The sequence below is a fragment of the Bombina bombina genome, chromosome 6 (assembly GCF_027579735.1).
Source record: "Bombina bombina isolate aBomBom1 chromosome 6, aBomBom1.pri, whole genome shotgun sequence".
Taxonomy (NCBI): Eukaryota; Metazoa; Chordata; class Amphibia; order Anura; family Bombinatoridae; genus Bombina; species Bombina bombina.
Genome location: NC_069504.1, coordinates 1,048,853,348 through 1,048,874,533, shown reverse-complemented (window position 1 = coordinate 1,048,874,533; position 21,186 = coordinate 1,048,853,348). Strand labels below are relative to the sequence as shown.

General features: G+C 40.3%; 1 protein-coding gene across 4 annotated transcripts in view; it reads left to right on the top strand.

Annotated features, from left to right (window-relative positions):
• Positions 1-21,186, top strand: part of KDM5A (lysine demethylase 5A) — a 389,966-nt gene that overhangs the window by 134,019 nt on the left and 234,761 nt on the right. For all 4 annotated transcript variants that reach the window (XM_053718826.1, XM_053718824.1, XM_053718825.1 and 1 more), the window contains one exon: positions 8,313-8,437. In XM_053718826.1, coding sequence (XP_053574801.1) covers positions 8,313-8,437 — 125 coding nt within the window. The remainder of the gene's footprint in view (positions 1-8,312; positions 8,438-21,186) is intronic.

Below are 21,186 nucleotides of genomic sequence, written 5' to 3'. Positions count from 1 at the left end.
GGACTCTTATAGATTCTGTAGAAATGAAAATTTACCTGACAGAGGACAGGTTAACAAAGCTTCTAAATGCTTGCCGTGCCCTTCATTCCATTCAACACCCGTCAGTGGCTCAATGCATGGAGGTAATCGGCTTAATGGTAGCGGCAATGGACATAGTTCCTTTTGCACGCCTGCACCTCAGACCGCTGCAATTGTGCATGCTAAGTCAGTGGAATGGGGATTACTCAGATTTGTCCCCTACGCTGAATCTGGATCAAGAGACCAGAGATTCTCTTCTATGGTGGCTTTCTCGGCCACATCTGTCCAGGGGGGTGCCCTTCAGCAGGCCAGACTGGACAATTGTAACTACAGACGCCAGCCTACTAGGTTGGGGCGCTGTCTGGAATTCCCTGAAGGCTCAGGGATCATGGACTCAAGAGGAGAGTCTCCTTCCAATAAACATTCTGGAATTGAGAGCAGTTCTCAATGCCCTTCTGGCTTGGCCTCAGTTAGCAACTCTGAGGTTCATCAGGTTTCAGTCGGACAACATCACGACTGTGGCTTACATCAACCATCAGGGAGGGACAAGGAGTTCCTTAGCGATGATGGAAGTATCAAAGATAATTCGCTGGGCAGAGTCTCACTCTTGCCACCTGTCAGCGATCCACATCCCAGGAGTGGAGAACTGGGAGGCGGATTTCCTAAGTCGTCAGACTTTTCATCCGGGGGAGTGGGAACTTCATCCGGAGGTCTTTGCCCAAATACTTCGACGTTGGGGCAAACCAGATATGGATCTCATGGCGTCTCGCCGGAACGCCAAGCTTCCTCGTTACGGGTCCAGGTCCAGGGACCCGGGAGCGGTCCTGATAGATGCCTTGACAGCACCTTGGACCTTCAGATGGCTTATGTGTTTCCACCCTTCCCGATGCTTCCTCGTTTGATTGCCAGGCTCAAACAGGAGAAGTCATCAGTGATTCTAATAGCGCCTGCGTGGCCACGCAGGACTTGGTATGCAGATCTAGTGGACATGTCATCCTGTCCACCTTGGTCTCTGCCTCTGAGACAGGACCTTCTAATTCAGGGTCCTTTCAAACATCAAAATCTAATTTCTCTGAAGCTGACTGCATGGAAATTGAACGCTTAATTTTATCAAAGCGTGGATTTTCGAAGCCAGTAATTGATACCTTAATACAGGCTAGGAAACCTGTTACCAGGAAAATTTACCATAAGATATGGCGTAAATACTTACACTGGTGCCAATCCAAGGGTTACTCATGGAGTAAGGTTAGGATTCCTAGGATATTGTCTTTTCTACAAGAAGGTTTAGAAAAGGGTTTATCTGCAAGTTCTTTAAAGGGACAGATCTCAGCTCTGTCCATCCTTCTACACAAACGTCTGTCAGAAGTTCCAGACGTTCAGGCTTTTTGTCAGGCTTTGGCTAGAATTAAGCCTGTGTTTAAGACTGTAGCTCCACCGTGGAGCTTAAACTTAGTTCTTAACGTTTTACAGGGCGTTCCGTTTGAACCCCTTCATTCCATTGATATCAAGCTATTATCTTGGAAAGTTCTGTTTTTAATGGCTATTTCCTCGGCTCGTAGAGTCTCTGAGTTATCAGCCTTACATTGTGATTCTCCGTATCTGATTTTTCATTCAGATAAGGTAGTTCTGCGTACTAAACCTGGGTTCTTACCTAAGGTAGTCACTAACAAGAATATCAATCAAGAGATTGTTGTTCCATCATTGTGTCCTAACCCTACTTCAAAGAAGGAACGACTTCTGCACAATCTAGATGTAGTCCGTGCCCTGAAATTTTATTTACAGGCAACTAAAGATTTTCGCCAAACTTCTTCCCTGTTTGTCGTTTATTCTGGACAGAGGAGAGGTCAAAAAGCATCTGCTACCTCTCTATCCTTTTGGCTTCGTAGCATAATACGCTTAGCCTATGAGACTGCTGGACAGCAACCTCCTGAAAGGATTACAGCTCATTCTACTAGAGCTGTGGCTTCCACTTGGGCCTTTAAGAACGAGGCCTCTGTTGAACAGATTTGCAAGGCTGCAACTTGGTCTTCTCTTCATACTTTTTCCAAATTTTACAAATTTGACACTTTTGCTTCTTCGGAGGCTGTTTTTGGGAGAAAGGTTCTTCAGGCAGTGGTTCCTTCCGTATAGAGATCCTGCCTATCCCGCCCGTCATCCGTGTACTTAGCTTTGGTATTGGTATCCCATAAGTAATGATGACCCGTGGACTGACTACACTTAACAGGAGAAAACATAATTTATGCTTACCTGATAAATTCCTTTCTCCTGTAGTGTAGTCAGTCCACGGCCCACCCTGTTTTTTAAGGCAGGTCTAAATTTTTAAATTATACTCCAGTCACCACTGCACCCTATAGTTTCTCCTTTCTCGTTTGGTTCTCGGTCGAATGACTGGGTGTGACGTAGAGGGGAGGAGCTATATAGCAGCTCTGCTTGGGTGATCCTCTTGCACTTCCTGTTGGGGAGGAGTTAATATCCCATAAGTAATGATGACCCGTGGACTGACTACACTACAGGAGAAAGGAATTTATCAGGTAAGCATAAATTATGTTTTTTTATCTCTTAAAGAGACAGTACCATCCGTTTTTATTAAACAATTTGTTAGTTATCCAGGATCCAAGAGTCCTTTTTCTCCTTATCATAGCATGTACAATGTAAAGAAACTGGGTTAGAACTTTTTCCTTTATCATTTAAAGTCACGGTAACAGTTTTCATTAAAAAAAGAATTTTTCAGAGCCGACATTGCCTTGGATGTTTTTGAAGATTTCGGGCAATGTTCATTATTTATGCAGCCTTCCCCTCAATTGTCCTAACATCTTAGCGTCCGTTCATCCAGTACCCTGCGCTTCCTTCTCAACTCCTATTGGGGTTATCTTGCTAGACATAGGTGCCATCTGGGCTTGTCAGGTGTGTTGTCGGCTTTTCCCATGCTGCAGGGAGAGCGCAAGAGGAAGAATAAATATTCTGTCAGTGAGGTTTCTGTCACTGTAGACTACTTGTTTAGAGGTTCCCTCCAAGTTACATGAGGAAGGGGATTCTTCGGTAGTAAAATCCTTCTGGCGGTATGATTCCTTACGCTGATTCTGAAGTAGTATCTTCGGGTTTAAGCTAACTCTGCTCCGGTTATTACTAAGGAGTTTTTTAGCTACTCTGGAACGACATTTCGGTCGTTGTTTATTTTTTCTGGTACCAAGAGCGGTACTAAGAAATGAAAGTGAATTGGTATTAACTTTTTATTCACATTTTGTATATTGTCTGAGAGGTTTTTAGTAGAAGACCTCTCACGGAGTCTTGGAAGACAACTCCATTATGATCAGGAGACTTCTATCCCTATAGAGCAGTGATTTTCAACCACTGTGCTGTGGCACACTATTGTGTCATGAGAGATCGTCAGGTGTGCCGCTGTGAATTGGTGCTTATCCTACACTGATTGTGAAACTTATACTGGTGCCCCCAAGGCTTAGAAACTTTAACAGCAGGATAACTTGGGCCCCAGTAGTTTCTGCTTTTGGGTTCATTACTTGTGCACTGCTTACTGCTCTAACAAGCGGAACTTTTACTTGCATGGAACTACTGCATATCACCTAAGAATTTATTTTCATCACTGGTACCCCCCTAACAGCCTCAATACGTGGAACTTTTGATTGTTATTATTGTGCCTCTAGCCTTGGCAATACAGTTGTAGTTACTGTCATGCTAATAAAGCTTAATTGAATTGACTAAATTGTGTGTGTATATGTGTGTGTGTATATATGTATATATATATGTGTATATATATATATGTGTATATATATATATATGTGTATATATATATATATATATATATATGTGTATATATATATATATATATATGTGTATATATATATATATATATATATATATATATATATATATATATATATATATATATATATATATATATATATACATACATACATGTGGCCCTCGGTTTACAACGGTTCAATTTACACCGTTTCAGAATAACAACCTTTTTTTCCAGTCATGTGACTGCTATTGAGAAGCATTGCATTTATTATAATAGCCAGTAGGTGGAGCTGTCCGCTTGTGTTGCAGCAAAGCCAAGCAAGCTGAAATTAATTAGTTTAACCAGACCTGAGCTATCGAGCAGATTTCAAAGGAACAAGATCTTCCTGTCTATAAATCAGTACAGATTGGAATGCATAGAAATAACTGTTTGCAGAAAAAGTGAAGTCTTTGTTGTGTGATTATTTTATTAGGTTTATAATGCTGTTTAGCATTTAAAGTCTTCATTTTAAAGCTTTAAAAATAATGTATTAGTGAGAGGGGCCTGGAACCTAACTCCCTCACTTCCCATTGACTTACATTATAAACTGGGTTTCAATTTACAACCATTCCTTCTGGAACCTAACCCCTATATATATATATATATGCTGTATTAGACTACAATGTGTGATTTTGTAAAATTTTGGGATGGTGGTGTGCCGCAGGATTTTTTAATGTAAAAAAATGTGCCGTGGCAAAAAACAAAAGGTTGAAAATCACTGCTATAGAGGATAGCTATTCCTTTCAGCATCCCATAAATATTGGGGTAGTGGGTTTGTTCAAGAAATCTTACTGGTCTTACTACCTTTTTATGGCAGTATACTAGCTCATACGTTGTCTGGTTCTATTCAGACAGTGCCTACGACATATAGCTCAGGATACTAGGGCACTGTGGCTGAGCTCTGTAGCAACCCAAGGGTTGCAGGTTTGGTCTCCAGTAATGTCAATAACATGGGCAGCGCCTTGAAACACTTTACAGATACCCAACATATCTAGATATATTTTATCTGGAACCTGATTGAGACTGTGTTCTTTTCATTAGGTGGGAGTCCTCTTCCCACTGGGAGTAATAGCTCCGGTTCAGGAACAGGGTCTGAGATTTATTTTTTAATCTGGTTGTGGTTCCCAAAAAGGGAGGGAACCTTCAGAATTATTTGAGTTCTACAATCTAAGAGATTACTGTCCTCCTATGTGGGATCTATTTGTGCCATCCTTCCTTTGATCCAGGAGGATTCATTTTTTACAAGTTTAAAGGACAGGTATCTGCATGTTCCCATCAATGGGATCATCGCAAGTTTCTATGGTTTGCCTTTCTGGACAAATATTTCTAGTTTGTGGCTCTTCTTTAGTCTTGCCACAGTTTTCAGAATTTGATGGTGCATTGCAGCACCATATTTAGATGACATCCTAGTCCAGGTGACTTTGTTACAACAAACAGGTTTGCTCTCGGACATGAGTTATCCTTCCTGCGTTCTCACGAGGGGAAGGTGATTCGAAGGGTTCTTGAGTCCTAAGTTAGATTCTCTATCAATGAGGCCTTTTCTGATAGAAGTCAGGAAGTCAAGGATTATTGATACTTGTCTTGTTTTTCAGCACTCTCTTCAGACACTCAGTGCATGGAGGTATTCTGGCTGATGGCGGCAATGGGCATCATCCCGTTTGTTCGGTTCCATTTGTCTATCTGAAGTTAATCATGATCAGGCAATGGAGCTGAGATTATATGAATTTGTCTCTGTGAATACTGAATCAGGAGACAAAGGATTCTTTTTCATGGTGGTTATCTCTGTATAATCTTCCCCGGGAACCTGCTCTTGCAGACCTTCTTGGATCATTGTGACAACAGACACCAGCCTTCTAGGGTGAAGAGTAGTCTGGAGTTCCCTAAAGGTTCTGAGAGTTTAGTCTGAGTCTGTTCTTCCTCTAATCTTTCTGGAGCGGAGAGTGATCTTCAATGCTCTTCTGGTCTGGCCTCAGTTAGCCTCAGTCCAGTTTATTAGGTTCCAGTTGGACATCATTACTTCAGTGGTTTACATCAATCATCAGGGAGGAATGTGGAGTTTCTCTGAGATGACAGAGGTAACCAAAATATTCCAGTGGGCGGAGGCCTTGTTGTCTATCGGCGATCCATATCCCAGTGTGGATGTCTGGGAGGCGGATTTTCTGAGCAGGCAGGCTTTTCATCCGGGGGAGTGGGAACTCCATCCGGAAGTGTTTTCCAATCTGATTCTCAAGTGGGGTCAACCGGCATTGGATCTCATGAAATTTCGTCAGAATGCCAGGCTACCGAGATACGGGTCGAGGTCCAGGGACCCCCAGACGGAACTGATCGATGCTCTGGCGGTCCCTTGGACCTTCAGTCTAGCGTACTTATTGTCTCTGTTTGCTCTTCCTCGGGTAATTGCTCGAATCAAGCAGGAGAGGGGTTCGGTGATCCTCATGGCACTGGACGGGTCTCGCCGGATTTGATATGCGGATCTGGTGGAGATGGCATCTCTATCTCCTTGGAGACTTCCGTTGAGGAAGGGTCTTCTGATTCAGGGGTCCTTCCTTCACCCAATTCTAGATTTTCTGAAGTCGACTGCTTGGAGATTGCACGCTTAATTTTATCTAAGCAGGGATTTTATGATTTGGTCATAGATACCATGATTCAGGTTCGTAAGCCTGTATCTAGACGGATTTTCCATAAGATTTGGCGTTAATAGCTCTATTGCTGTGAATCAAAGGGCTACTCATGTAGTAGAGTTAGGATTCCTAGTATTTTGCTTTTCTCCAAGAGGGTTTGGAGAAGGGCTTATCGACGAGCTCCCTAAAGGGTCAATTATTGGCCTTATCTATTTTGTTACACAAATGTCTGGTGGATGTCCCAGTAGTACATTCTTTTTGTCAGGCCTTGGTCAGGATCAGGCCTGTGTTCAATTACTCCTCCATGGAGTTTTGATTTAGTTCTCAACGTTCTTTAAAGGGCTCTTTTTGAGCCTAGGCATTCCTTAGATATTAAGTTGTTATCTTGGAAAGTTTTATATCTTGTTGCTGTTTCTTATGATCGCAGAGTGTCAGAGCTCTCGGCATTGCAGTATATGAGTCCCCTTGCCTTATTTTTCATTGTGATAAGGTAGTTTTACGTACTAACTTAGGATTTCTTCCTAAGATGATTTCTGATCGGAACATTAACCAGGAGATTGTTGTACCTTCCTTGGGCCCTATTCCTTCTCAGAAGGAACGATTTCTGCACAATTTGGATGTGGTCCGCACTTTAAGGTTTTACCTGCAGGCGACTAAGGATTTTCGTCAGTCTTCTTCTTTGTTTGTGTTTTTCTCAGAACGACGTAAGGGATAGAAAGCTATGGCTATTTCTCCTTCTTTTTGGCTGAAGAGTATCATACGTTTTGCCTGTGAGACTGCTGGACAGCAGCCTCAAGAGAGAGTTACGGCTCATTCCACGAGGGCTGTTGCTTCCTCATGGGAGTTCAAAAATGAAGCCTCTGTGGAACAGATTTGCAAGGCTGCAACTTGGTTCTCTCTTCACACTTTTTCAGTGTTTTACAAATTTGATACTTTTGCCTCAGCTGAGGCTTTTTTTGGGGAGAAAGGTTCTTCATGCAGTGGTGCCTTCCGTTTAGGTGCCCTGTCTTGTCCCTCCCGTATCATCTGTGTACTCTAGCTTGGGTATTGAATCCCATTAGTAATTAAGATGATCCGTGGACTCATCGTGTCTTAGAAAAGAAAATTTATGCTTACCTGATAAATTTATTTCTTTTTTGACACGATGAGTCCACGGCCCGCCCTGTTTCTTTAGACCGGTTGTGGTTCATTGTAAACTTCAGACACCTCTGCACCTTGGGCTTTTCCTTTCTCTTCCTAACTTCGGTCGAATGACTGGAGTGGGAGGGAAGGGAGGAGCTATTTAACAGCTCTGCTGCAGTGCTCTTTGCCTCCTCCTGCTGACCGGGAGGTGAATATCCCATTAGTAATTATGATGATCCGTGGACTCATAGTGTCAAAAAAGAAATAAATTTATCAGGTAAGCATAAATTTTCTTTTTTCACCATTAGAGGGTGTTGGTTCATGTGTGTCATATAGATAACACTGTGCTCACGCACATGTAGTTCAGGTGAGCCAGTTCTGATTGGCTAAAATGGATGTCTGTCAAAAGAACTGAAATATGGGGGCAGTTTGGGTTATATACAAGGTAATCGGAGGTAAAAAGTATATTAATATAACCGTGTTGGTTGTAAAAATCTAGGGAATGAGTAATAAAGGGATTATCTATCTTTTTAAACAATAAAAATTCTGGTGTAGACTGTCCCTTTTTAAAGCCTGAAAATAAGAGAATTATGTTTTAAGCATTTATCTTCTCACTTTTGGGAAGACATAGTCTTACTTTAAATGTCTCTTTTCTTATGCACTACACGAATAACACATTCTGGATTTCCACTCACAATCTAAATTGCGATTGACAAATGTGTCTTTTAACCTGTTATGTTTTTATTTAGGTTCCGTTACTCCGTGGAAGATTTACCTTCTCTTCTGCATGGGGTAAAATCAAGGGCTCAGTCATATGAATTGTGGGTCAGTAGAGCGACGGAAGCTTTGACCGCCAGTCTCAACCATAAGAAAGGTGCTTGTTGATGCTTGTGGCAATAATACATTTGTGATATGCAGTCTAGTTCCCCTCCCTCCATAAATATACATGGTTCTATTTAAGAGACTCAGAAATATGTATAGAAATCCATTGTTAGTATACAAAATGCAGAATTCCCTCTCCAGAATCACACAAGTGTCTCCTAAGACTTCTTGCTTTCTGTACATATTTTTTTAAAGATAAATATTTTGTGGAAATAATATTGTGACACTCCTGTAACTAGTCAGTAACTGGAAAAGAAAATGCATTCATTGTATTACATTGTAAAATTCTTGTAAACTGAATAAGTAGCTAGTGTAAAAATAAACATTGTTGTTAAAGGGACAGTCGACACAAAGTGTTATTGTTTAAAAAGTTAATGCCTTTACTACCTATTCCCCTGCTTTGCAAAAAAAACCATTGTTATATTAACATACTTTATAACCTTTAAACCTTTAAATTTCTGTCTGTTTCTAAGTCCCTAAAGACAGCCCCATGATCACATGCTTTTGTATTTGCTTTTCACATCAGGGGAAGCTAGTTCATTTGAGCCATATAGATAACATTGTGCTGACACCCATGGATTCTAACAACACAGCACTAATTGGCTTAAATGCAAGTCAATATATAAAGTCATGTGATCAGGGGGCAGTCAGAAGATGCTTAGAAACAAGGTAATCACAGAGGTAAAACGTGTATTAATATAACCATGGTTTCTGTGCAATACTGGGGAATGGATAATAAAGGGATTATCTTTCTTTTAAAACAATAAAAAAATGTTTTAGTTGACTCCCTTTAAATTAGAACATGGCATTTTACTATTTTCCATTTTTAAAGTGATGGTAAATATTTAAAAATGATTTAAAATCATTTAATAAAAAATAAAAAAAGGGTGCTAAACTCGCTGTGGCAGCTCGCTAAAGTCGGATCCTCCGACTGCCCACGGCACAGCGCTCTTCTTCAATGAGATTATGTTTCCACCTCTAAACCAACAGCCGTGCTAGCATATAGAACACTGTCAGATGACACGCACGGCTACTTGTTAAAAGGTGGCAATGTCTCCTCATTGAGAGAAGCGTGCTGTGGGCGACCGGAGGCTCCGACTTTAGCAAGCTGCAGCAGCACAGACAAGGTGAGCTTAGCGCACTTTTTTGAATAAATGATCAATGAAACTCAACATTATTTTTAGTGATGGTAAATCCTAACGTTTTTTTTTAAACACTCGGATTTACCATAACTTTAAGGATGTGCATATATTGATTTGGACATACTGCTGCTTATCTTTATACCTATACATTTATTTATTTTTTATTGTCATTATGTTCAGCTGGTTTTACAGTAAATTACACCAGACTTAGGTATTGTCTGTAGTTAGTTTGTACAAAGAAAACTGAATACATGTGGATACACAGGTATAAGAATCCGTTTAGCTTTATTACATTTAACCACTTGGCAGGGAGAGCTGCAGTACATGGCTTGTTAATGCATTACAGTACAGTGAGGGTTAATCCAATCTGGTGTCCTTCATTTTTATAAACAGCTGAATTTTATATATTCTGGAAGACTCATTTCTTTCATGTAATTAGCAAGAGTCCATGAGCTAGTGACGTATGGGATATACATTCCTACCAGGAGGGGCAAAGTTTCCCAAACCTCAAAATGCCTATAAATACACCCCTCACCACACCCACAAATCAGTTTTACAAACTTTGCCTCCTATGGAGGTGGTGAAGTAAGTTTGTGCTAGATTCTACGTTGATATGCGCTCCGCAGCAAGTTGGAGCCCGGTTTTCCTCTCAGCGTGCAGTGAATGTCAGAGGGATGTGAGGAGAGTATTGCCTGTTTGAATTCAATGATCTCCTTCTACGGGGTCTATTTCATAGGTTCTCTGTTATCGGTCGTAGAGATTCATCTCTTACCTCCCTTTTCAGATCGACGATATACTCTTATATATATATATATACCATTACCTCTGCTGATTTTCGTTTCAGTACTGGTTTGGCTTTCTACAAACATGTAGATGAGTGTCCTGGGGTAAGTAAGTCTTATTTTCTGTGACACTCTAAGCCAGTGTTTTTCAACCAGTGTGCCGTGGCACACTAGTGTGCCGTGAGAGATCCTCAGGTGTGCCATGGCAGACTGAAAACAGTGTGACATATTTTTTAAACTTTGCTTGTTTTTTACTCCCAGTGCAGGGGTAGTTTGTAGGAGGCATGGCATAACAGCACAATACATACAGTATGTGTGTTTGTGTGTATGTGTATATATATATATATATATATATGCTGTATTAGGCTACAATGTGTGATTTTTTTTTAATTTTGGGATGGTGGTGTGCCACAGGATTTTTTAACGTAAAAAAGTGTGCCACGGCAAAAAAAAGGTTAAAAATCACTGCTCTAAGCTATGGTTGGGCACTTTTTTTAATAAAGTTCTAAATATATGTATTCAAACATTTATTTGCCTTGACTCAGGATGTTCAACATTCCTTATTTTCAGACAGTCAGTTTCATATTTGGGATAATGCATTTGAATCAATCATTTTTCTTACCTTAAAAAATTTGACTTTTTTTCCCTGTGGGCTGTTAGGCTCGCGGGGGCTGAAAATGCTTCATTTTATTGCGTCATTCTTGGCGCTGACTTTTTTGGCGCAAAAAATCTTTTCTGTTTCCGGCGTCATATGTGTCGCCAGAAGTTGCGTCATTTTTTGACTTTCTTTTGCGCCAAAAATGTCGGCGTTCCGGATGTGGCGTCATTTTTGGCGCCAAAAGCATTTAGGCGCCAAATAATGTGGGCGTCTTATTTGGCGCTAAAAAAATATGGGCGTCGCTTTTGTCTCCACATTATTTAAGTCTCATTTTTTATTGCTTCTGGTTGCTAGAAGCTTGTTCCTTGGCATTTTTCCCATTCCTGAAACTGTCATTTAAGGAATTTGATCAATTTTGCTTTATATGTTGTTTTTTCTCTTACATATTGCAAGATGTCTCACGTTGCATCTGAGTCAGAAGATACTTCAGGAAAATCGCTGTCTGGTGCTGGAACTACCAAAGCTAAGTGTATCTGCTGTAAACTTTTGGTAGCTGTTCCTCCAGCTGTTGTTTGTATTAATTGTCATGACAAACTTGTTAATGCAGATAATATTTCCTTTAGTAAAGTACCATTACCTGTTGCAGTTCCATCAACATCTAATGTTCAGAGTGTTCCTGATAACATAAGAGATTTTGTTTCTGAATCCATCAAGAAGGCTATGTCTGTTATTCCTCCTTCTAGTAAACATAAAAAATCTTTTAAAACTTCTCTTTATACAGATGAATTTTTAAATGAACATCATCATTCTGATTCTAATGACTCTTCTGGTTCAGAGGATTCTGTCTCAGAGGTTGATGCTGATAAATCTTCATATTTATTTAAAATGGAATTTATTCGTTCTTTACTTAAAGAAGTACTAATTGCTTTAGAAATTGAGGATTCTGGTCCTCTTGATACTAAATCTAAACGTTTAGATAAGGTCTTTAAATCTCCTGTGGTTATTCCAGAAGTTTTTCCTGTTCCTGGTGCTATTTCTGAAGTAATTTCCAGAGAGTGGAATAATTTGGGTAATTCATTTACTCCTTCTAAACGTTTTAAGCAATTATATCCTGTGCCGTCTGACAGATTAGAATTTTGGGACAAAATCCCTAAAGTTGATGGGGCTATTTCTACCCTTGCTAAACGTACTACTATTCCTACGGCAGATGGTACTTCGTTTAAGGATCCTTTAGATAGGAAAATTGAATCCTTTCTAAGAAAAGCTTATCTGTGTTCAGGTAATCTTCTTAGACCTGCTATATCATTGGCTGATGTTGCTGCAGCTTCAACTTTTTGGTTAGAAACTTTAGCGCAACAAGTAACAGATCATGATTCTCATAATATTATTATTCTTCTTCAACATGCTAATAATTTTATCTGTGATGCCATTTTTGATATTATCAGAGTTGATGTCAGGTTTATGTCTCTAGCTATTTTAGCTAGAAGAGCTTTATGGCTTAAAATTGGAATGCCGATATGTCTTCTAAATCAACTCTACTTTCCCTTTCTTTCCAGGGTAACAAATTATTTGGTTCTCAGTTGGATTCTATTATCTCAACTGTTACTGGTGGGAAAGGAACTTTTTTACCACAGGATAAAAAATCTAAGGGTAAAAACAGGGCTAATAATAGTTTTCGTTCCTTTCGTTTCAACAAATAACAAAAGCCTGATCCTTCATCCTCAGGAGCAGTTTCAGTTTGGAAACCATCTCCAGTCTGGAATAAATCCAAGCCTTCTAGAAAAGCAAAGCCAGCTTCTAAGTCCACATGAAGGTGCGGCCCTCATTCCAGCTCAGCTGGTAGGGGGCAGGTTACGTTTTTTCAAAGAAATTTGGATCAATTCTGTTCACAATCTTTGGATTCAGAACATCGTTTCAGAAGGGTACAGAATTGGTTTCAAGATAAGACCTCCTGCAAAGAGATTTTTTCTTTCCCGTGTCCCAGTAAATCCAGTGAAAGCTCAAGCATTTCTGAAATGTGTTTCAGATCTAGAGTTGGCTGGAGTAATTATGCCAGTTCCAGTTCTGGAACAGGGGCTGGGGTTTTATTCGAATCTCTTCATTGTACCAAAGAAGGAGAATTCCTTCAGACCAGTTCTGGATCTAAAAATATTGAATCGTTATGTAAGGATACCAACATTCAAAATGGTAACTGTAAGGACTATCTTGCCTTTTGTTCAGCAAGGGCATTATATGTCCACAATAGATTTACAGGATGCATATCTGCATATTCCGATTCATCCAGATCACTATCAGTTCCTGAGATTCTCTTTCCTGGACAAGCATTACCAGTTTGTGGCTCTGCCGTTTGGCCTAGCTACAGCTCCAAGAATTTTTACAAAGGTTCTCGGTGCCCTTCTGTCTGTAATTAGAGAACAGGATATTGTGGTATTTCCTTATTTGGACGATATCTTGGTACTTGCTCAGTCTTTACATTTAGCAGAATCTCATACGAATCGACTTGTGTTGTTTCTTCAAGATCATGGTTGGAGGATCAATTCACTAAAAAGTTCATTGATTCCTCAGACAAGGGTAACCTTTCTGGGTTTCCAGATAGATTCAGTGTCCATGACTCTGTCTTTGACAAACAAGAGACGTCTAAAATTGATTTCAGCTTGTCGAAACCTTCAGTCACAATCATTCCCTTCGGTAGCCTTATGCATGGAAATTCTAGGTCTTATGACTGCTGCATCGGACGCGATCCCCTTTGCTCGTTTTCACATGCGACCTCTTCAGCTCTGTATGCTGAATCAATGGTGCAGGGATTACACAAAGATATCTCAATTAATATCTTTAAAACCGATTGTACGACACTCTCTGACGTGGTGGACAGATCACCATCGTTTAATTCAGGGGGCTTCTTTTGTTCTTCCGACCTGGACTGTAATTTCAACAGATGCAAGTCTTACAGGTTGGGGAGCTGTTTGGGGATCTCTGACGGCACAAGGAGTTTGGGAATCTCAGGAGGTGAGATTACCGATCAATATTTTGGAACTCCGTGCAATTTTCAGAGCTCTTCAGTCTTGGCCTCTTCTGAAGAGAGAATCGTTCATTTGTTTTCAGACAGACAATGTCACAACTGTGGCATACATCAATCATCAAGGAGGGACTCACAGTCCTCTGGCTATGAAAGAAGTATCTCGAATTCTGGTTTGGGCGGAATCCAGCTTCTCTGCGGTTCATATCCCAGGTATAGACAATTGGGAAGCGGATTATCTCATTCGCCAAACTTTGCATCCAGGCGAATTTTCTCTTCACCCAGAGGTATTTCTTCAGATTGTTCAAATGTGGGAACTTCCAGAAATAGATCTGATGGCGTCTCATCTAAACAAGAAACTTCCCAGGTATCTGTCCAGATCCCGGGATCCTCAGGCGGAGGCAGTGGATGCATTATCACTTCCTTGGAAGTATCATCCTGCCTATATCTTTCCGCCTCTAGTTCTTCTTCCAAGAGTAATCTCCAAGATTCTGAAGGAATGCTCGTTTGTTCTGCTGGTAGCTCCGGCATGGCCTCACAGGTTTTGGTATGCGGATCTTGTCCGGATGGCCTCTTGCCAACCGTGGACTCTTCCGTTAAGACCAGACCTTCTGTCTCAAGGTCCTTTTTTCCATCAGGATCTCAAATCCTTAAATTTAAAGGTATGGAGATTGAACGCTTGATTCTTGGTCAAAGAGGTTTCTCTGACTCTGTGATTAATACTATGTTACAGGCTTGTAAATCTGTATCTAGAGAGATATATTATAGAGTCTGGAAGACTTATATTTCTTGGTGTCTTTCTCATCATTTTTCTTGGCATTCTTTTAGAATACCGAGAATTTTACAGTTTCTTCAGGATGGTTTAGATAAAGGTTTGTCCGCAAGTTCCTTGAAAGGACAAATCTCTGCTCTTTCTGTTCTTTTTCACAGAAAGATTGCTAATCTTCCTGATATTCATTGTTTTGTACAAGCTTTGGTTCGTATAAAACCTGTCATTAAGTCAATTTCTCCTCCTTGGAGTTTGAATTTGGTTCTGGGGGCTCTTCAAGCTCCTCCTTTTGAACCCATGCATTCATTGGACATTAAATTACTTTCTTGGAAAGTTTTGTTCCTTTTGGCGATCTCTTTTGCCAGAAGAGTCTCTGAATTATCTGCTCTTTCTTGTGAGTCTCCTTTTCTGATTTTTCATCAGGATAAGGCGGTGTTGCGAACTTCTTTTCAATTTTTACCTAAGGTTGTGAATGCCAACAACATTAGTAGAGAAATTGTGGTTCCTTCATTATGTCCTAATCCTAAGAATTCTAAGGAGAAATCGTTGCATTCTTTGGATGTTGTTAGAGCTTTGAAATATTATGTTGAAGCTACTAAGTCTTTCCGAAAGACTTCTAGTCTATTTGTTATCTTTTCCGGTTCTAGAAAAGGCCAGAAAGCTTCTGCCATTTCTTTGGCATCTTGGTTGAAATCTTTAATTCATCATGCCTATGTCAAGTTGGGTAAAACTCTGCCTCAAAGGATTACAGCTCATTCTACTAGGTCAGTTTCTACTTCCTGGGCGTTTAGGAATGAAGCTTCGGTTGATCAGATTTGCAAAGCAGCAACTTGGTCCTCTTTGCATACTTTTACTAAATTCTACCATTTTGATGTGTTTTCTTCTTCTGAAGCAGTTTTTGGTAGAAAAGTACTTCAGGCAGCGGTTTCAGTTTGAATCTTCTGCTTATGTTTTCATTAAACTTTATTCTGGGTGTGGATTATTTTCAGCAGGAATTGGCTGTCTTTATTTTATCCCTCCCTCTCTAGTGACTCTTGCGTGGAAAGATCCACATCTTGGGTAGTCATTATCCCATACGTCACTAGCTCATGGACTCTTGCTAATTACGTGAAAGAAAACATAATTTATGTAAGAACTTACCTGATAAATTCATTTCTTTCATATTAGCAAGAGTCCATGAGGCCCACCCTTTTTGTGGTGGTTATGATTTTTTTGTATAAAGCACAATTATTCCAGTTCCTTATTTTATATGCTTTCGCACTTTTTTCTTATCACCCCACTTCTTGGCTATTCGTTAAACTGATTTGTGGGTGTGGTGAGGGGTGTATTTATAGGCATTTTGAGGTTTGGGAAACTTTGCCCCTCCTGGTAGGAATGTATATCCCATACGTCACTAGCTCATGGACTCTTGCTAATATGAAAGAAATGAATTTATCAGGTAAGTTCTTACATAAATTATGTTTTTTAGATCCATTTAGACCTTTTTATTTTCTTTTTAAAGACACAATGAGTCCACGGATTTCATCCTTACTTGTGGGATTACGCCTCCTGGTCAGCAGGAGGAGGCAAAGAGCACCACAGCAGAGCTGTATATATAGCTCCTTCCTTTCCTCCCACCCCAGTCATTCTCTTTGCCTGTGTTAGTGATAGGAAGAGGTAAAGTGCGGTGTTATAGATTCTTCAATCAAGAGTTTATTATTTTTAAAGTAGTGCCAGTGAGTGCTACTTTGTACTAGGGTGTAGCCTAGACCAGATCAGTCTCTACAGTAGAGCATTTAGTGGCTTTAAAGCAATAGGAACTGGTGGGACATAATTCTCACTGCGCCTCCTATACATATTTGCTGCCCTAATCCAGATAGCCTAAGCACATTTAACTCAGGCTTATCTTATTCCACAGGGCTATGGGAAGTAGAAGACCTCTTACACCTGCTGGACTGCCATGCTGTCGCACAGCATTCAAGGTAAGTGCTAACCTTATTATTCTGGGGACATTCTCTCAGAAGAAAGTGAGCACTACATTACATACAATCACATGTCGAGGGCTAAGATAAGATTGGGCTCCTTATTGTGATGGGACTGTGATCTCTTCTTAAGGGAGAGCGATGTTATACAGACACTGGGGACTGGATGGAATCAGTGTTTTACTCCCGGCGGTTTTAACATAAAATATGCCGACCGGGAGACGATTAACTTTACATACAATCACATGTCAAGGGCTAAGATAAAGATTGGGCTCTTTATTGTGATGGGATCTCTTGAGAGAGAACTATGGTATACAGACACTGGGGCTGGAAATCAGTGCTATTTTACTCCCGGCGGTTTTCACATAACATATGCCAACCGGGAGACCGCTAACTTTTATTTTCTGTGAAAGTGACAATAGATACTGCAAAAGCACACTAGAGATAATGTTATTTTAACATTTAAAGAAACAGTACTGTTTTTTTATGTGTAAAATTTTTCTTATATATACTCTTTCTAAAGCTATTGCTGTTGAGAGTCTGGTGACACCGGTCAATTCATGCCACAATTTTCTACTATAGTGTCCAGAATAATTTTATGAACCACAGTCAGTTCTCTGCTGTTCTTTGCAAGGAGATTGCTTTTTTGATGTACATAGCGATGTCTATTTCCTACAATATTAATCTTTTTATTGGATCATGTGCCGTTCGCGAGAATCGTCTCAAGTTCTAGGGTTTGCCTTTACTGGAAATGGCGCCCTATCTGGCTGATATCCTCGGCCAAGCGTCGTCCTTGCAGCAAGCAGGATTTACACGGACATGGTGTTATACTTCCTGTGATCTCACGGGTAGAAGGTGTCTTTTGAAAAGTGTTCCTTAGTTCCAGGCACATGGGTAGTTTTCTTAGGAATCAAGACTACTTCAATATCAATGAAGATTTTTCTGACTGAGGTCGGGAAATTAAGTTCTATCAATACTGTTCTAGTCCTTCAGTCCACTTCTCGGCCTTCAGTGGCTCAGTATATAGGAGTAATCGGACTGATGGTGACAATAGCCGGACAGATAGCTCAGCATGCTAAGGCACTGTGGCTGAACTCTGTAACAACCCAAGGGTTGCAGGTTCAATCTTCGGTGAGGTCCACTCTACCTTTCATCCTTCCAAGGTTGATAAAATGAGCAGTGTCTTGTGACCCTTACAATTCCGTTTGTTAGTTCCACTTCAGGCCTATGCAGTTAAGCATACTCAGGCAATGGAACAAAGACTATGCAGACTTGTCTCCTCAAATAACTGTGGATCAGGAAACAAGGGACTATCTTCTGTGGTAGTTGTCTCTGGATCACCTATCCCAGGGAACATGATTAGCAGGGTGTGTACTCAGGCAGAGTCTGTTCTTTTTTTAGACTCCCTGGAACGGAGAGCGAGCTTCAAGGCTCTTCTGGTCTGGCCTCAGTGGGCTTCGGTCCCGTTTCTTCTGTTTTTAGACGGTTTTACATCAATCATCAGGGTGGAACGAGATGTTCCTTGACGATGGCCGAGTTAGCCAAGATTATCCAGTGGGCGGAGGCTCATTTTTTTTATCTGTCCATATCTCAGGGATGGACACTTGGGAAACGGATTTTCTGAGTAGACAGACTTTTCAACCGGGAGAGTGGGAACTCCGTTCGGGAGTATTCTCCAACCTGATTTTCAAATGGGGTCGGCTGGAGTTGGATCACTTGGAATCTGGTCAGAATGCCAGGCTTCTGGGATACAGGTCTAAGTCTAGGGCCCCCAGTCCGAACTGATAGCTACCTTGACAGTTCTTTGGTCCTTCAGCCTAGAATATCTATTTCCCCTGTTAGCGCTTCTACCCGGGTGATTGTTCAAATCATATAGGAGGAGGCATCAGTGATCTTCCTCGCTTCTCTGTGGTCTCGCAGGATTTGGTATGCAGCTCCGGTGGTTATGTCATCTCTGCACCCTGGACACTTCCGTTGAGGAAGGACTTCTTATTCAGGGTCCCTTTTTTTCCACCCAACTCTAGTTTCTCTGAAGCTGATTGCTTGGAGATTGGACGCTTGATCCTATAAAAGCGAGGTTTCTTTCATGTAATTAGCAAGAGTCCATGAGCTAGTGACGTATGGGATATACATTCCTACCAGGAGGGGCAAAGTTTCCCAAACCTCAAAATGCCTATAAATACACCCCTCACCACACCCACAATTCAGTTTTACAAACTTTGCCTCCGATGGAGGTGGTGAAGTAAGTTTGTGCTAGATTCTACGTTGATATGCGCTCCGCAGCAAGTTGGAGCCCGGTTTTCCTCTCAGCGTGCAGTGAATGTCAGAGGGATGTGAGGAGTATTGCCTATTTGAATGCAGTGATCTCCTTCTAAGGGGTCTATTTCATAGGTTCTCTGTTATCGGTCGTAGAGATTAATCTCTTACCTCCCTTTTCAGATCGACGATATACTCTTATATATACCATTACCTCTGCTGATTCTCGTTTCAGTACTGGTTTGGCTATCTACTACATGTAGATGAGTGTCCTGGGGTAAGTAAGTCTTATTTTTTGTGACACTCCTAGCTATGGTTGGGCACTTTGTTTATAAAGTTCTAAATATATGTATTCAAACATTTATTTGCCTTGACTCAGAATGTTCAACTTTCCTTATTTTTCAGACAGTCAGTTTCATATTTGGGATAATGCATTTTAATTTAACATTTTTCTTACCTTAAAATTTGACTTTTTTCCCTGTGGGCTGTTAGGCTCGCGGGGGCTGAAAATGCTTCATTTTATTGCGTCATTCTTGGCGCGGACTTTTTTGGCGCAAAAATTCTATTTCCGTTTCCAGCGTCATACGTGTCGCCGGAAGTTGCGTCACTTTTTGACGTTATTTTGCGCCAAAAATGTCGGCGTTCCGGATGTGGCGTCATTTTTGGCGCCAAAAAGCATTTAGGCGCCAAATAATGTGGGCGTCTTATTTGGCGCGAAAAAATATGGGCGTCACTCTTGTCTCCACATTATTTAAGTCTCATTTTTTATTGCTTCTGGTTGCTAGAAGCTTGTTCTTTGGCATTTTTTCCCATTCCTGAAACTGTCATTTAAGGAATTTGATCAATTTTGCTTTATATATATGTTGTTTTTTCTCTTACATATTGCAAGATGTCTCACGTTGCATCTGAGTCAGAAGATACTACAGGAAAATCGCTGTCAAGTGCTGAATCTACCAAAGCTAAGTGTATCTGCTGTAAACTTTTGGTAGCTATTCCTCCAGCTGTTGTTTGTATTGATTGTCATGACAAACTTGTTAAAGCAGATAATATTTCCTTTAGTAAAGTACCATTGCCTGTTGCAGTTCCTTCAACATCTAAGGTGCAGAATGTTCCTGATAATATAAGAGATTTTGTTTCTGAATCCATAAAGAAGGCTATGTCTGTTATTTCTCCTTCTAGTAAACATAAAAAATCTTTTAAAACTTCTCTCCCTACAGATGAATTTTTAACTGAACATCATCATTCTGATTCTGATGATTCCTCTGGTTCAGAGGATTCTGTCTCAGAGGTTGATGCTGATAAATCTTCATATTTATTTAAAATGGAATTGATTCGTTCTTTACTTAAAGAAGTCCTAATTGCTTTAGAAATAGAGGATTCTGGTCCTCTTGATACTAAATCTAAACGTTTAAATAAGGTTTTTAAAACTCCTGTAGTTATTCCAGAAGTTTTTCCTGTCCCTGATGCTATTTCTGCAGTAATTTCCAAAGAATGGGATAATTTGGGTAATTCATTTACTCCTTCTAAACGTTTTAAGCAATTATATCCTGTGCCGCCTGACAGATTAGAATTTTGGGACAAGATCCCTAAAGTTGATGGGGCTATTTCTACCCTTGCTAAACGTACTACTATTCCTACGTCAGATGGTACTTCGTTTAAGGATCCTCTAGATAGGAAAATGGAGTCCTTTCTAAGAAAAGCTTATCTGTGTTCAGGTAATCTTCTTAGACCTGCTATATCTTTGGCTGATGTTGCTGCAGCTTCAACTTTTTGGTTGGAAACTTTAGCGCAACAAGTAACACATTGTGATTCTCATGATATTATTATTCTTCTTCAACATGCTAATAATTTTATCTGTGATGCCATTTTTGATATTATCAGAGTTGATGTCAGGTTTATGTCTCTAGCTATTTTAGCTAGAAGAGCTTTATGGCTTAAAACTTGGAATGCTGATATGGATTCTAAATCAACTTTACTTTCCATTTCTTTCCAGGGTAACAAATTATTTGGTTCTCAGTTGGATTCCATTATTTCAACTGTTACTGGTGGGAAAGGAACTTTTTTACCACAGGATAAAAAATCTAAAGGTAAAAACAGAGCTAATAATCGTTTTCGTTCCTTTCGTTTCAACAAAGAACAAAAGCCTGATCCTTCATCCTCAGGAGCAGTTTCAGTTTGGAGACCATCTCCAGTCTGGAATAAATCCAAGCCAGCTAG